At 34.3% G+C, this 15184-nt stretch overlaps 1 protein-coding gene across 1 annotated transcript; it reads right to left on the bottom strand.

The window, feature by feature from the left end:
* Positions 1-1601: 1601 nt before the first annotated feature.
* Positions 1602-15086, bottom strand: LOC106712827 (TELO2-interacting protein 1 homolog). Its single transcript, XM_045679239.1, has 17 exons — positions 14749-15086; positions 14345-14487; positions 13708-13882; positions 13161-13353; positions 12788-12932; positions 12077-12239; positions 8864-9072; positions 8548-8751; positions 7884-8084; positions 7404-7574; positions 7018-7260; positions 5864-6006; positions 4852-4947; positions 4126-4426; positions 3230-3521; positions 2607-2835; positions 1602-1839 (listed from the first exon to the last, which is right to left on the bottom strand). Exons 1-17 carry the CDS (start codon positions 14937-14939, stop codon positions 1627-1629), a joined length of 3312 nt encoding a protein of 1103 aa, XP_045535195.1. The 5' UTR covers positions 14940-15086; the 3' UTR covers positions 1602-1626.
* Between the last annotated feature and the right edge of the window lie 98 nt (positions 15087-15184).

Genomic DNA, 15184 nt, shown 5'->3' with positions numbered 1-15184 from the left:
ATTTTTTTTTCGAGAACCCAAAGAGAAATGTCATGAATTAGGTTATTTCATATATCTAACTAAATATAACTCCAATAGATATATAATCTATAGATGGAGATTTTCATACAATTTTGAACTTCTAATCGAGTCAATTTTAAAAATGTTTTTTTTGTATTATAAATGAAGATATTCAGAAAATTTATTCCAAAAAATAACTTGTGCTTCGAATTAGTTATCTAAAGGTTATATATCTATGAAATTAAAGCGTTACATTTTGACAAATGGGTTTTCAATATATGTATATAGTTCATGGGTCTTATTTATTCATCATTATTTATTATATAATAAAGTTCGCTTTACTATGAGTTTTGACTGTATTATACATGTTATGAAACATGCTGCCTCTTTTCACGAAATGTAAGGGATGCAATATGCATCAATACATGTATTACAGCAGTGGAAACCCACAACTACTTGATTAATGTAATAAATGAATGCAAATCAATGTTTTGTTAATTTCACAATTGCTTTTTCGAGTCGTAATTTACTTCTGGCAACATTAAAAGCTTTTAAAATATTGATGGTGTTGCCAGTAAAAAATATTTTCTTTTTTTCAATAAATGTGTGTAAATCGTTATATATAATAGTATATAATGTAAAGACACTGGGCTGCCATGTAATTGTATGTAGTGTTGATGTCGCAATAGTTTTGTAAAATATACGTTCGTTTTTGTGTAAAACAGGTTTGTTTTTTTGTATAATATAAATATAAATTACATAATGCCTATTTGTGTTTTACTTTGAATTCTATAGAATTAGAGGTGAGATTTTAGTATAACTTGAGTGAGTTTACAATAATCACTCTTAGATTACGTTTTTTTTTTATAGAAAACAAACTAGATTAGAGTAAATCAGAATTTATAATATTTATATCAAGGTTCAGTGAAATTATTTACAATAGCAGAACATTATATACTTTTTTTTATATTACAAGGTGGCAAACGAACAAGCGGCCACATGAATTCGCCGAAATGGCGAAGCGACCGCTGCCCATAGACATTTGCAATTGCGTTGCCTACCCTCAATCTAGGAAGGAGGAGACGTACAAAAAGAGAAATTTAACAAATTTAACCTTCCTATGCATCTCCTCCTCCATCAAATCCACCTCCCCTTCCCATCCTTTCATACTTAACAATTCTATGTTTTTTTTTTAAACATTCATTGGATATTTTTACCAAAGAACAAAGTTCACAGGAGACCGAAGAAGCTAGCAGCTATCTTGGATAAAGTATTAGTCTAGCAAAGGGTAGCTGCCAGTATCTTCGGAACAATGCCTAAAAGGACTCCTTCTAATGGTGTATTTTAGTTTCTACTAGCTTTTACGCGCGACTTCGTCCGCGCGGAATAAAAAATAGAAAACGGGGTAAAAATTATCCTATGTCCGTCTCCTAGTTCTAAGCTACCTGCCCACCAATTTTCAGTCAAATCGATTCAGCCGTTCTTGAGTATATAAAATAGTGTAGCTAACACGACTTTCTTTTATATATATAGATTATATTTTTTAAGGTTTTTAGGTTCTAAAGTAATTTATATTTGAACAAAGTAAATATTAGACATAACTTATTTTACAATATTAAAATTATCTTAACATTTATGCTTTTTGAATAGCATTTTGATATTCTTATCGTAGTCGGTGTTCGTACACTTGTAGGGTGTGCCGATGACGTCACAGAGCTGCAGTATGACGTCACGGGGCGGTGTCAGCGCGCGCTCGTTGTTGCAGAAAGTGCGCAGGTAGTACCACACAACGCCATAATTATTTGATAAAATTTCACTGAAGAAATTCATTGATAATTCCTGAAAACACGAGAGAGAATTGAAAATTAAATTATGTTTGTGGAATAAAGCAAACTAAATTTAGATCAGTGTGTTTTAGTAATCTTAATACTAGCTGTCACCAGCGACATTTAAAAAACACATAATAAATAGTCTATGTCAGTGATTGTCAAACTTACTTTCTTTCACCGCCCCCTTTGAAAATCAATTATATTTCAGAGCCCCCTAATTTTTATTCAGCCCTAAAACTTAAAAACCACAATTTCATTACTTTAATTAATTTCAATGCCCCCCCATTTTTGGGCCCCTTATCGCCCCCTCCTAGGTTTCAAACGCCCCCAAGGGGGCGTTATCGTCCGTACTTTACCAAGAATAAAGAATTAAAAAAAGAAAAAAACACTGTAGTTGACATAGAAAGCATCTAAAAAATACATATACTGTAACCAAAAAATTTGTTGTAAAACCATCATAAAAAAATTAATCTCTATTTATAAGAAATCTAGGCTATATAATTGGACCATAATACCCGACTAATCATGGGTTTCTGAGACTAAAATATTTATAACTAGCTTTTACCCGCGACTCCGTCCGCGCGGAATAAAAAAAATAGAAAACGGGGTAAAAATTATCCCACCAATTTTCAGTGAAATCGATTCAGCCGTTCTTGAGTTATAAATAGTGTAACTAACACGACTTTCTTTTATATATATATAGATGAGAGTGATGACTTAAATATATTTTAAACAGCAATAGTTTCAAAAACCAACGGTAAGTAATAAAGGTAATACCTGGAGAGGTAGCGGTTGATTCTTAGATAGATAAGGTATAACAGAGTCCATTGCCGTCCCTAGCTCTATCTCTTCTACCCCTAGCTGCAGCAGTAGAGGTGACAATGCACGCAACATGGCCTCCTGCAGCCGGTACTTCGCACTCAGACGATATGCAGACCCCTTGTCTTTCAATAAGCTCTCAGATGAACTTGTTTTTAGATATTTGTATATATGTGGCAGCACATCTCTGAGGGTAAGAGATAAGAGACTTCACTGGGTGGCTATCCTAAGTTAGGGATGACTAGGTCATAGTCAATCACGCTGACGTCTTTGAATCTCTTCTCAGATATGTGCATTCCATGATGTTAATTTACATATATAAAACGAAAAACATATTGATACATGACGGGATTCGAATCCAGGACCTGCAGATTGCAAGTCAAGTGCTTAACCTCTGAATCACCGAAGCTTTAAGTAATATTAACACGTTTAATATAATTGATTCAAATTGCCAGTTGAATTCTATAAGCAAGAAAAATATCAATCTCTTGGACTCTCCATTATCCAGGTTCGACTGCATTATTTTCTTAAGAGTATATTTTAATCTTTAATCGTTAATATTAATTAAAAAGCCAACTCACTTGGAGGCACGACTTCTTATAAAATCTTTGGACAGCGTTGCCATGGTGACGAGTAGATCAAGCGCCGCCATAGCGACCGGAGGCTGGACCACTGTGGCACTGAGCGGAGACCACGCTGCGTGTACCAGCGGCAGCAGCTGGTCCTCGTGGTCCTGCAGCAGGACCAGACCGCAGCGCAGCACGCGCAGCGCCAACACGCTCTCGTCACGTCGCTCTGACGTCACGAAGTTGATCGTACGTCGCAATATGGACACTGTCACTGTTATGTGACGAGGTAGTGGAGGTGTCTCTTCTGGAAACCGTGAAATTATACTTTAAAACTTACTATTGTTAGTACACAGTGGAAACCAACCCTTCACATTTTTACAGTATCTTTAAAAAAAAAATCTTACTAATATTATAAACTAGAATGTTTAGAATGGCTCAACAGATCTTTATGAAGTTTGGCATAAATGTAGAACATAGTCTAGATCAAGGATACCCAAACTATTTTAGACAAGTGACCCTCTTTTCCAAAATGAACTGTTACCACAGACCCCCCATGGCCAAATTATCTACTTTTAAGATCAATTATTATTATTCATTCAGACTTAGGTCAATAGAAGAAGACAGAATGATAATTAGCAATGCTTTAACCCCCCCCCCCACCCCTTGGGGACCCCTTTGGGAATCCCTGGTCTAGATGAACACATAGACTACTAATTATGTTTTTTTAATTCTGCGCAAACGAAGTCGCAAGAGACAGCTAGTAAATAATAATATTGTGAAAATAAATTACAGTTAAAATTGTTTAATATTTAACAAAAGCTTAAATCTCGACTGAACAACAAACTGTATATTATAAAAAAATTAAAAAAAGAGTTAGAAAGACATAGAATGGTAAAAATAATACTCACTTGTAACAGTATCATCATAATCCAATTCGTTATCTTCTTTACTCTTTACATCTTCTAAATACATCTCCTGAGCACTCTTCTTATCAACATCATCTTTATCTATCATTTCCTCTACTTCTTTTTGATTCTTAGCAAATTCTAGAACATCCTTTAATACATTCGGTAATTCAATTTCCTTTGATATAATTCTTTCTTCTTCTATGTGAAACCATTTTCTTATAGATGTGATAAATGTCAGAAACACTTGTAAATAAGCGTAGAGATCTTTTTCGTGATATTTATCGCAGCTTTGAACCAGCACCTGTTAAAAAAACACCTTCTTTTACATCATAATTATAATAAGAAAAAAAACTATTATTCAAAGAGTATTTCAAAATCTCTGGTTTTATACCACATTACCCTGTCATTGTCGTTGGCAGAAAAGGGATAACAATATGTTTTTAATGTTAAATCTCAGAAACAAACTGTTGGTTATACATCTTTAACTTCCACAGTCATTAATTGGTCTCTAAGGAAGACCTTTAGTGAAACACTCTCACATAGTAAAACTACACTAAGGGGACCTCAACTATGAGATACAGAATAGGTTATGCCGAAACAAAAACGACTAGTAGATAAAAATGACTAGTTCACTATTACCTGTAACATAATATTTCTTGCCACGCAAGAAGAGAAGAGACGGCAAACCACAAAAAAAAAAACTATGAGTACAGTAAAGGGACTCACGTCATCAACGATGCCGTACAAGTAGTCCAGTATTGCGGTGTCGCTGTACCTCATCACCACAGACAAGATCTCCAGAGCTGACTGAATGTTCCACACCTAGACAAAACATTCGTATTTCTAGAATTAATTAATTCAAAAACTATATAAATTGAAAACAGCAGCACGGCAGTCAAAATGTTTTTATAAAACTATATACATACTAGTTTTAGCCCACAACACCGTCCACGCAGGATTTAAAAGAAAACTAAATAAGTTGACTATGTGTTTTTCCAGACTATTTTCTACATCTGTACCAAATTTCATCAAGATTCCTTCAGTTGTTCCGGAGATACCTTCAAACAAACATCCATCCATCTAAACTTTCGCATTTATATTAGTAAGATTTATAATATTATTTGATCTAACTCTATTCGCAACAAAATTTCTTGTTAACTCGTATTCCCGCGTGATTGTCATTTTTCATCTATCTTTTTCTATAGTTAAAAAGGTAAAGGCTTTGTGACCAGAATGCCACCTTTGGCAGAATGTTTAATTCTTCCCTCAACAAAAACTACTGGACTATTTTAAAATAAATCGTTTGCCATTAAAAGCTACATTGTCACTGAGTTACATAGGCTTTATTTATTATTTATTTCGTTATATTCAATTTTACTAATATTATAAATACGAATGTTTGGATGTATGGATGGATGATGTTTGTTAGAAGGTATCTCCAGAACGACTCAACAGATCTTGATGAAATTTGACTCAGATGTAGAAAATAGTCTGGAAGAACACATAAGAACTTAAGAACGGCCGAACTGATTTGGCTGAAAATTTGTGGGGAGGTAGTTTAGAACCAGGATACTTTTTTTTATCCCGTATTTTTTTTTAATTCCGCACGAATTGAGTAACGTGCAAAAGATAAAATGGGACAGGCAAAAGTAGTATAAAAAAAAATACACAAATTTAAATTACTAGAATTGAATATTTAATGTTAGTTTCTTAGCTCAGTTATATTAATTATATATACCTTTTTAAGTTTATTTGTAATATGACTGGTGAGATAGTCGCCATTAGCAGCGATGAGTTCCCCCGCGCCCGCGTGTCCGCTCGCCACAGACACAGACACTGTCGCCTGCAGACCTGCTCTATGCAGCATCTCGTAACGACTGCCTAAGTATAAATAACTCTATTTTTATATATTAAGATGGATAAAGACCACGCGGATAAAATTCGCCTAAATAGCGAAGTGACCATTACCCATAGACATTCGCAATTAAAGATGTCTTTGCCCATTTTTTATCGACATTCTCTCTCTCCTATCAAATCTACATCACCTTCCATTATTTCTTATAAGTTAAAGATCTTTTTCCTTCCCACCCTTTTCTTATAAGGAAAGGATGGGAAGGGGATTTGAAGGAAGGAGATGAACACTTAGAATGCATATATCCCCTTCCTATGCGTTCCTTCCTTTTTAGATAAAATGTGCAGCGGCCGCTTCGCTATTTTGGCGTATAAAAAAATGATTGTTATTACGTATCTCCAAAATGACTATCTAGAAATATGACACAGACGCATTAACTACAAGTTTTTTTTAAACCTACGCAAATGCAGTTGTGGTTAAAAGCTAGTAAGATGACAATTTGAAATACCATATTCAACAATTAAGTAGAAATCGAATTTAATTTTACAACTGAATAAGTAAAGTTATTAAAAATAATTTTCCTCATCATGTCAGATGCTTGAAAAAATACAACATAATCTATTAAATGTTACAAAAGATTGCATCATATAGGGAACATAATCATCAATCGTGGGTTTCCGAGACCAAAATCAATGCATAAAACATATCGCTATCTCTGTTTTATTAAAGATTAGCTTTTACCCGCGACTCCGTCCGCGCGGAATAAAAAATAGAAAACGGGGTAAAAATTATCCTATGTCCGTTTCCTGGTTCTAAGCTACCTACCCACCAATTTTCAGTCAAATCGATTCAGCCGTTCTTGAGTTATAAATAGTGTAACTAACACAACTTTCTTTTATATATATAGATATATAGAAGATAACATAGATGACGATATATTTGCAAAGATTTTGTTCTCAGAAACCAACAATAAGAGAGTGATTCCTGAGTGGAATAAGAACAGGGAGATGATGATGAGATCATATTGTATAGGTACATACCCACTCTCTCAAGCAGCAGACACAAGGTCTTCATCAGGTAAGGCTGGAAGTGTTCTTTGAGGACGGTAGCCATCTCCCCCACACCCTCAGTGAGCAGACAACTGAGCACCAGGTTGCGCTGCAGCTGCGCCGTGTTGCGGCACCCCCCGCCCCCCACAGTACCCCCCACTGCACCGGGCGGGGGGCGCGGCTGCTGGTAGCTGATGCCGGTGTAGCGCACTTCTGTCGCACCCTCAAACAAACCTGAATAAATCATTTAAAATAATATTTTAATTAAGAGATGTTTAATTTTATAAATCAAACCTAAAAGTTTTATTAAGTCTAATATGTTAAAAGACAGTCTATGTTTTTTTTTTGGTTGTTGTTCTAACAATTTGTCCACTAACCTGGAACACTATCCTTAGTCCAACCTCTAGGATTGTATACGTTAACATCTAAGGTCTCTTCCTGGCTGAGTGCTGTCTCCTCTACATCCAGCTCCAACGGGAGGTACCACAGATCCTCCTCCAGGTATATATCCAGGATTCGCTTGGCGAGGGTCGGCGAGGATTTCGGTGCTGGAAAGAAATTTATCATCTAACTAGCTTAACTTAGTATATAGTATGCGTTCTTTTAGACTATGCATCTATGCTAAATTACATAGAGATCCGTTTTGGAGATATATTATAACATCCATCCATCCATACATCCAAACTTTCGCATTTATAATATTAGTAAAAAGCAAAATATTAGTTCGAATCCAACAAGCAACCGTCAGTGCCAAAATGGCGAAAATGAAATAGGCACAAAATACCACGGCTTATAGCCTATCCATATTTAAAGGTCAATAGTTAAACATCTTTCTCCTGGTCTACATGTTGACTAACCGGATCCAATACAATTGATGATGTAAGCCAGTTCGCAGTCCCTCTGCTGAAAGAGATCCAGTAGATGGTCCAGCACGAGATGTGCGCAGTCTGCGCCCCCCACCAGCTGGCAGATCTCCCGCAGCCGAGACACGCAAGCAGCGTTGTCCAAGTGACGGAACTCCAACCACGGAGACGTGGTCAGTGGGTTGCTTGTTAGTTCTAGAAGGAAAAAGAAGACTAGTGAAATAATAATATTGTTAGCTTGAGGACCAAAAAAGTGTTCAGAAAAGTTCACCTTTCCAACTTTCTACCTTTGCTAATTTTAAGCACATAAAATGCATTAAATCTTGTTATTATATTGGTATGAAATTTCATTTGATTATTGACTTTATAACGATGGCCATAAGGTGCATTATATATTGTTACAGTTTCAGCACATTCAGTCATCGCGTCATGCGCTGGCATCGATCATTGCATACACCCGTATTTCAACTCTAAACGTTTACAAATAAAGTCTATTACTGCTTGTGATCTAATCTCAACTCTATCCACTCACACATAGAGTATACTATCGCTTGTGAACTATTTCCAATTCTATACACTCACACATAAAGCGCACTATCGATTGTGATCTATTTTGAACTTTACACGCCTACAAATAAAGTATATAATCGCTTGTGACCTGTAACATCGGTGTCAGCGTGTGCGCGTGTAGCGAGGGAGACGCGTTGCGTGTGTAGTGCGGCAGCGTGTCGCAGCGCGTCGCATAGTGCGGGCAGACCACCGCGTGACGTCAGCGCTGACGTCAGTCGGTCGCCGCGTCCGTAGCTCAGTACACGCATGTACCCGTACACCAGATCCAGACCAACCAACTTGCGACTTGAATCTAACAGTTTATATTGTTAAAGGTAAATAAAACTGGCTATTGATTTAGTCTAGTTTTCTTAAAACTATCAGAATTATTACTATATCTGCTTTTAATAAATAATTGTACTTACTAATATTATTCAAAACTCTCGGCAAATTAGTTAGTACATTGAGAAAGTTTTCACACAATGTATCTAAAGTGTCTACAATTTTCTCTTTGGGCGATTCCGTGAAGTAAATCTTGAGAACGCGAGAGCAGTACTGCGCTACTTGAGGATAGCTGTCGTTAGATAGGGACAGCAATACATCTAGAACTATAGGAATTGATGGCTGCATTGATCTGAAATTAAAGGATATTTAAATGTACTAACAAATATTAATAATTAAATTATACAAATTAATGTTTATTTACCAAACTTTCAAATAATGTAATATGTACATTTTAGTAAAGATTTCGCAAAAAGAAAAATGGCTCTACACTTATTTTCCACACGACTTAACCTTCAATTAAAATTAAATTAGATTAAAACTTAATATAACATGAAATAAAATATCCTAAAACATTATTGAACAATTTATCTATCAAATAAAAAAAGAAATTAACAAATATAATTAGAAATTTCACAGATTATCACGCACACAAACACCCTGTACTTTAAATTATGATAATTACTAGCTGTGCCCGCGACTTCGTCCGCGTGAAATTCTGTCTTCGGATAGAATTTTTTTTAGACTAATTATTTTACTTAACATAGAGAGAGGTGTGCCAGGACCGCTCCAAATGTCTGGTCCTGGGTCTCAGCCTACCCTTCTGGGTTACTGGCATGAATTTTGTTGTTGTGGTATTTTACTTAAACTTATTAAAAATTACAACAAAACATATTAAACTTACAAAATCCTTATCCTTACTAATATTATAAATGTGAAAGTAACTCTGTCTGTCTGTCTGTCTCGCTTTCATGCAAAAACTACTGAACCGATTTAAATGAAATTTTGTACACAGATAGTCTAGAGCCTGAGGATGGACATAGGCTACATTTTAACGCGAAAAGGGGGTTGTAAGGGGTTGAAAGTGGGGGTGAAAGTTTGTATGGAATTATCGTCATTTTTACAGGTAGAAGGTTGAAACTTATTTTCAAGGCAATTTGATAAAGATAAATATGAAATTAAATTTTTGTAAAAATTTTACCCCCAAGGGTGTTAAATAACAATAGGGGGATGAAATTTTGTTTGGCAAAATATTCGGTTTTGGTGAATGTTTTGTTTAATATGCTTTACTGTAACCCGTACCAATATTTAGTCTAGAGCCTGAGGAAAGACGTAGGCTACATTTTAACGCGAAAAAGGGGTTGTAAGGGGTTGAAAGTGGGGGTGAAATTTTGTATGGAATTATTGTTATTTTTACAGATTGAAGCCTGAAACTTATTTTCAAGGCTGCTAATTTGATATAGATAAATACGAAATATAAATTTTTGTAAAAATTTTACCCCTAAGGGTGCAAAATAATAATAGGGGATGAAATTTTGTTTGGCAATATGTTTGGTTTTGGTGAATTTTTTTGTTTAATATGCTTTACTGTTACCCTTACCAATATTTAGTCTAGAGCCTGAGAAAAGACGTAGGCTACATTTTAACGCGAAAAAGGGGTTGTAAGGGCTTGAAAGTGGGGGTGAAATTTTGTATGGAAATATTGTTATTTTTACAGATTGAAGCTTGAAATTTATTTTTAAGGTTGCTAATTTGATATCAATAAATATGAAATTACATTTTCGTCAAATATTTACCCCCAAGGGTGCTAAATAACAATAGGGGATGAAATTTTGTTTAGCAATATGTGAGGTTCTGGTGAATGTTTTGTTTAATAAGTTTTGCTGTTACCCTTACCAATATTTAGTCTAGAGCCTGAGGAAGAACATAGGGCCCATTTTAACGAATGAAAAAGGGTTTGTAAGGGGTTGAAAGTTTGTATGGAATTATCGTCATTTTTACAGTTAGAAGCTTGAAATTTCTTTCTAATGCTGCTAATTTGATATAAAAATATTAAATTAATTTTTGTAAAAATTTTTACCCCCTAGGGTGCTAAATAACAATAGGGGATGAAATTTTGTTTAGCAATATGTGAGGTTTTGGTGAATGTCAAAACACATTTAATATGTTTTGCTGTTACCCTTACCAATATCTAGCCTAGTGCCTGAGAAAAGACAAAGGCTACTTTTTAACGCAGGAAAAGCGTTGTAAGGGGTTGAAAGTGGGGGTGGAAAATTTAATGTAAGTGTCGTCATTTTTACAGTTAGAAGTTTGAAACTTATTTTTTAGGCTGCTGATGTGATATAAATAAATTGTCATTTGAAGTTTGTAAGAGTTTTACCCTCAACGCTGCAATATTACAAAAGGGAATAGGGGATGAAAGTTTGTATGGGAATATACGATTTTATGTGAATATTTTGTAAGTTTAATATGTTTTGTTGTAATTTTTAATAAGTTTAAGTAAAATACCACAACAACAAAATTCATGCCAGTAACCCAGAAGGGTAGGCTGAGACCCAGGACCAGACATTTGGAGCGGTCCTGGCACACCTCTCTCTATGTTAAGTAAAATAATTAGTCTAAAAAAAATTCTATCCGAAGACAGAATTTCACGCGGACGAAGTCGCGGGCACAGCTATATTCACATAAAATCGTATATTCCCATACAAACTTTCATCCCCTATTATTATTTTGCACCCTTAGGGGTAAAATTTTTACAAAAATTTATATTTCGTATTTATCTATATCAAATTAGCAGCCTTGAAAATAAGTTTCAGGCTTCAATCTGTAAAAATAACAATAATTACATACAAAATTTCACCCCCACTTTCAACCCCTTACAACCCCTTTTTCGCGTTAAAATGTAGCCTACGTCTTTCCTCAGGCTCTAGACTAAATATTGGTACGGGTTACAGTAAAGCATATTAAACAAAACATTCACCAAAACCGAATATTTTGCCAAACAAAATTTCATCCCCCTATTGTTATTTAACACCCTTGGGGGTAAAATTTTTACAAAAATTTAATTTCATATTTATCTTTATCAAATTGCCTTGAAAATAAGTTTCAACCTTCTACCTGTAAAAATGACGATAATTCCATACAAACTTTCACCCCCACTTTCAACCCCTTACAACCCCCTTTTCGCGTTAAAATGTAGCCTATGTCCATCCTCAGGCTCTAGACTATCTGTGTACAAAATTTCATTTAAATCGGTTCAGTAGTTTTTGCGTGAAAGCGAGACAGACAGACAGACAGACAGACAGACAGAGTTACTTTCACATTTATAATATTAGTAAGGATTATATTATACTTACTGATTGCACTCGTTCAATATCCTGGCGCAAAGGACTGCAAGTTCTTTGCGCACTTTGACGTGCTCGTGCGCACTGAGCGGGACAAGACTGCGCACGACAAGTGACAGCTTGTCACCTGCCATACTAAACCACTCCGGTGATCGACGGACTATGTCCTTTAGACCTACAAGGAATTCTCCTTGTGAAAAATGTTTGATAGTTATGTATTTAGTTAACATCCTATTTCCATTAGTGCCATGTAACATTTTCATTTCCACTATACTCATACATATAGCAGTCATTTGAAGACAGTCTCAAAGTTACGTTTGCGCTAGTGGAAAAAGGATTTAAGAGATGAAATAATGATTTGAAATCAATGAAAATATAGACATTAATAAAATATAAATTTAAAAAAAAAAATTAAATTTAAATTTTGCTTGGTTTAACTCTGGCTCACAGTTGAACCAGAATAAGCAAGAAGACCAGGGACTGTGATATTTTTCTTGCTTATAAAGGTTTCTATCTAATCCAGCTTTCTCGCTTATGGAGGTTGCCGTCAGATAATGTCTCTCACTTAGGTTTCTCGGTTTTTCAGGTTCGACTGTACAGGGTTTTTCTTATTTACTTAACATGAAAGTTAAATTGATAATAAACTTGATAAAAGTCTATTAAACTACAATATCCACATATCATGCAAACACTAACATGTATAAATGTGTTGGAATCAATTACCCTTGCTGCTTACATCTTTGTCTATGCAATTCATCTTCTCAGCGATCATGTCCGCAAAGTCTTTGGCTGTTACACTGGATTTCTTTGGTAACAACTTGTCATTCATTGTTGTACAGATCACACGGTGGATAGTGTTTAGAGCTGACTAAAGAAAAATGTAAAATAATAGTCTGACATTTTCTTAATTAATTATTAAGTTTTTTAAATGGTCTTGTGTAAACATGTAACTTTTTGTCATTTAACATCAAGTGTTGCCAGTATTACTGTATAAATAAAACAGAAAAACATTTAATTTCCAGAAGTAAATGTTTCTAATAATTAAAAAAACGAAATTAAAAATAAATTTCTTCTTAAATATGAATGTTTTACTTACAACAACTACAGCATGTCCCGGATTATGTGTGTCCATGGCAATATCTTGCAAAGCAGAAAGTACACCCGGCAATATGCTTGAAAGCATGTCCACAACTACATATTCAATGTTACTGTCCTTTATTTGATAAGTACTGTCTGTTAGCTTGTCATGGATAGCTGTGAAAGCTGTCATGTTTTTTATTGCAGCTAATCTGTAAATTAAAAAAAAAATTGATTATTGCATTAAGTAAAACCTAGATGGGTATTGACAATTACATAAAAGAAAAATCATGGCAAGACAACTACAGTATAACAAGGTGACACTTCCTTGACACTGAAAAGGCGGGAGCTAGTGAAGTGACATAATTTGGTTTGACTTTTGCCCACCGAGTCAGATAACTTTGCAGTTCTGTATATTTAATAGCCAAAGATTTTTAGGTAACATGAGAATTGCCAACTTATTTGTTTTGCCCCAAATTTATTAACTGAGGAAGCCCACAAAAAATTATGAATATTAAGTGTTGTGATTTGTCAATTAAGTATATGTGCAATGCAAATTAACTTACCTAAGTGATCTTAACTTTTCAAGTTTTGCAATATGCACAGATACAAAAACGATCTGTGCAAGTAGTGGTACTTGGTTTTTAAATAGTTTTATCCTAACAGCTTGGTCAATACCGAGCATTAGTGCTGTGAGGCATTTCATTGCACTTAGTTTTAACTCCTCTGGTACATCGGCAACTAGAAAATTTTATTTATTTATTTAAACTTTGTACACAATATAATTTTTTAACATTACATTAGAAATGGTGGGCTTAACTCTAAAAGAGTTCTCTTACAGCTGACCACACCATAGAGGATGTTTAGTGGGTTATAACTTTAATTAACAATTTAAATAAAAAATCTTGATGTTCAAGTATTGTAAACCTTTGTTGTGGCAAAACAATGTCAAAAGTTTAATATCACATGTTACAGTACAAGCAAAAAGTTTAATTGAACTTAACAGCCTTTTTTTATTTTATTTTTTAAATTTCAAGACACAAACTTTCTTTGGCATCCTAATAAATATTTTATCAAAATCTGTCTACTTGTTTAAGTGTGCAGTTGCAATGCTTACAAACATGAATTGGCTTTTATTTTTCCGATGATGGGATTTTTTTAACAATAGTCAAGTTAGAAGTTATTTTAATAAAATAAACTTACTCATCCCTGGTCTTGTTTTATCAAATATCAAAGGCATGAAGCCGGTTAAAATTTTTATACACATCTCCATGTTTTTTATTTGTACCTTTTCTAGCACAACTGTCATGGCATCAACAATATTTTTTTGCTTTTCATGTTTGCCTCTGAAACAAATTTAATCAAATCGATACCACCATTAAGTATGTTCAGATTGGTTTTAAAATTTTCATTGCTTGGCCAATGACAGACTTAAATCTCTTTTTAGTTTGTTGTATTGAATATTGAATTGAATATATTGTATTAGTCACTAAGGTTTAACAAACATCTTTAAATTTCGATTGATTATTATGACTGTATGTGGAAATTTTGTTTTAAATAAACGAGACGCAGACATAAGTTGGAAATTTAAAAGAAATGGAACATACTTCATCTCTCTTGACCTGATGTGAGTAATGAGTGGATATAAAAGGTATTGTTGCAGCTCTTGAATATGATCACTATCCAGTTCGTTTACAATAGACACGAAGCCGGCTACATTTTCTTTAGAAGGATTAACCATCATCACATCACATATTGGTTTCATGCGAGTAAAAATGTCTTTCATAACCGTATTCATTTTGTTGATTAATACTATTTCATGTAATTTTTGCTTCGTGTAATTTATGTTTTTGCACTATTTATTAATGTTTTGACCTATTGACAAAAGCAACAGTTTTGTTTTGTTGAAATTATAAGCGCAGATTGAATATTCGTCGATTCACTATTCGATTTCATCGCCGCCGTCAAATTTAAACTGTCAAAACAAAATCAATTCTCCACTGAAATTCTGTTTGTCAAGCAAGTTCCATAATAATAATTCTA

This window comes from Papilio machaon, chromosome 9 (assembly GCF_912999745.1).
Source record: "Papilio machaon chromosome 9, ilPapMach1.1, whole genome shotgun sequence".
Classification (NCBI taxonomy): domain Eukaryota; kingdom Metazoa; phylum Arthropoda; class Insecta; order Lepidoptera; family Papilionidae; genus Papilio; species Papilio machaon.
This window is presented reverse-complemented; position numbering and strand designations above follow the sequence as displayed.

Bases quoted from the DNA above. Each gene is read 5' to 3' on its own strand.
- LOC106712827 (XM_045679239.1), bottom strand. From the start codon at position 14,939: ATGAATACGGTTATGAAAGACATTTTTACTCGCATGAAACCAATATGT. The intron at 14,488-14,748 runs GTATGTTCCATT...AATTTGTTTCAG, and splicing joins ATCAGGTCAAGAGAGATGAA to AGGCAAACATGAAAAGCAAA. The intron at 9,073-12,076 runs GTAAGTATAATA...CTTTAATTTCAG, and splicing joins ATATTGAACGAGTGCAATCA to ATCAATGCAGCCATCAATTC.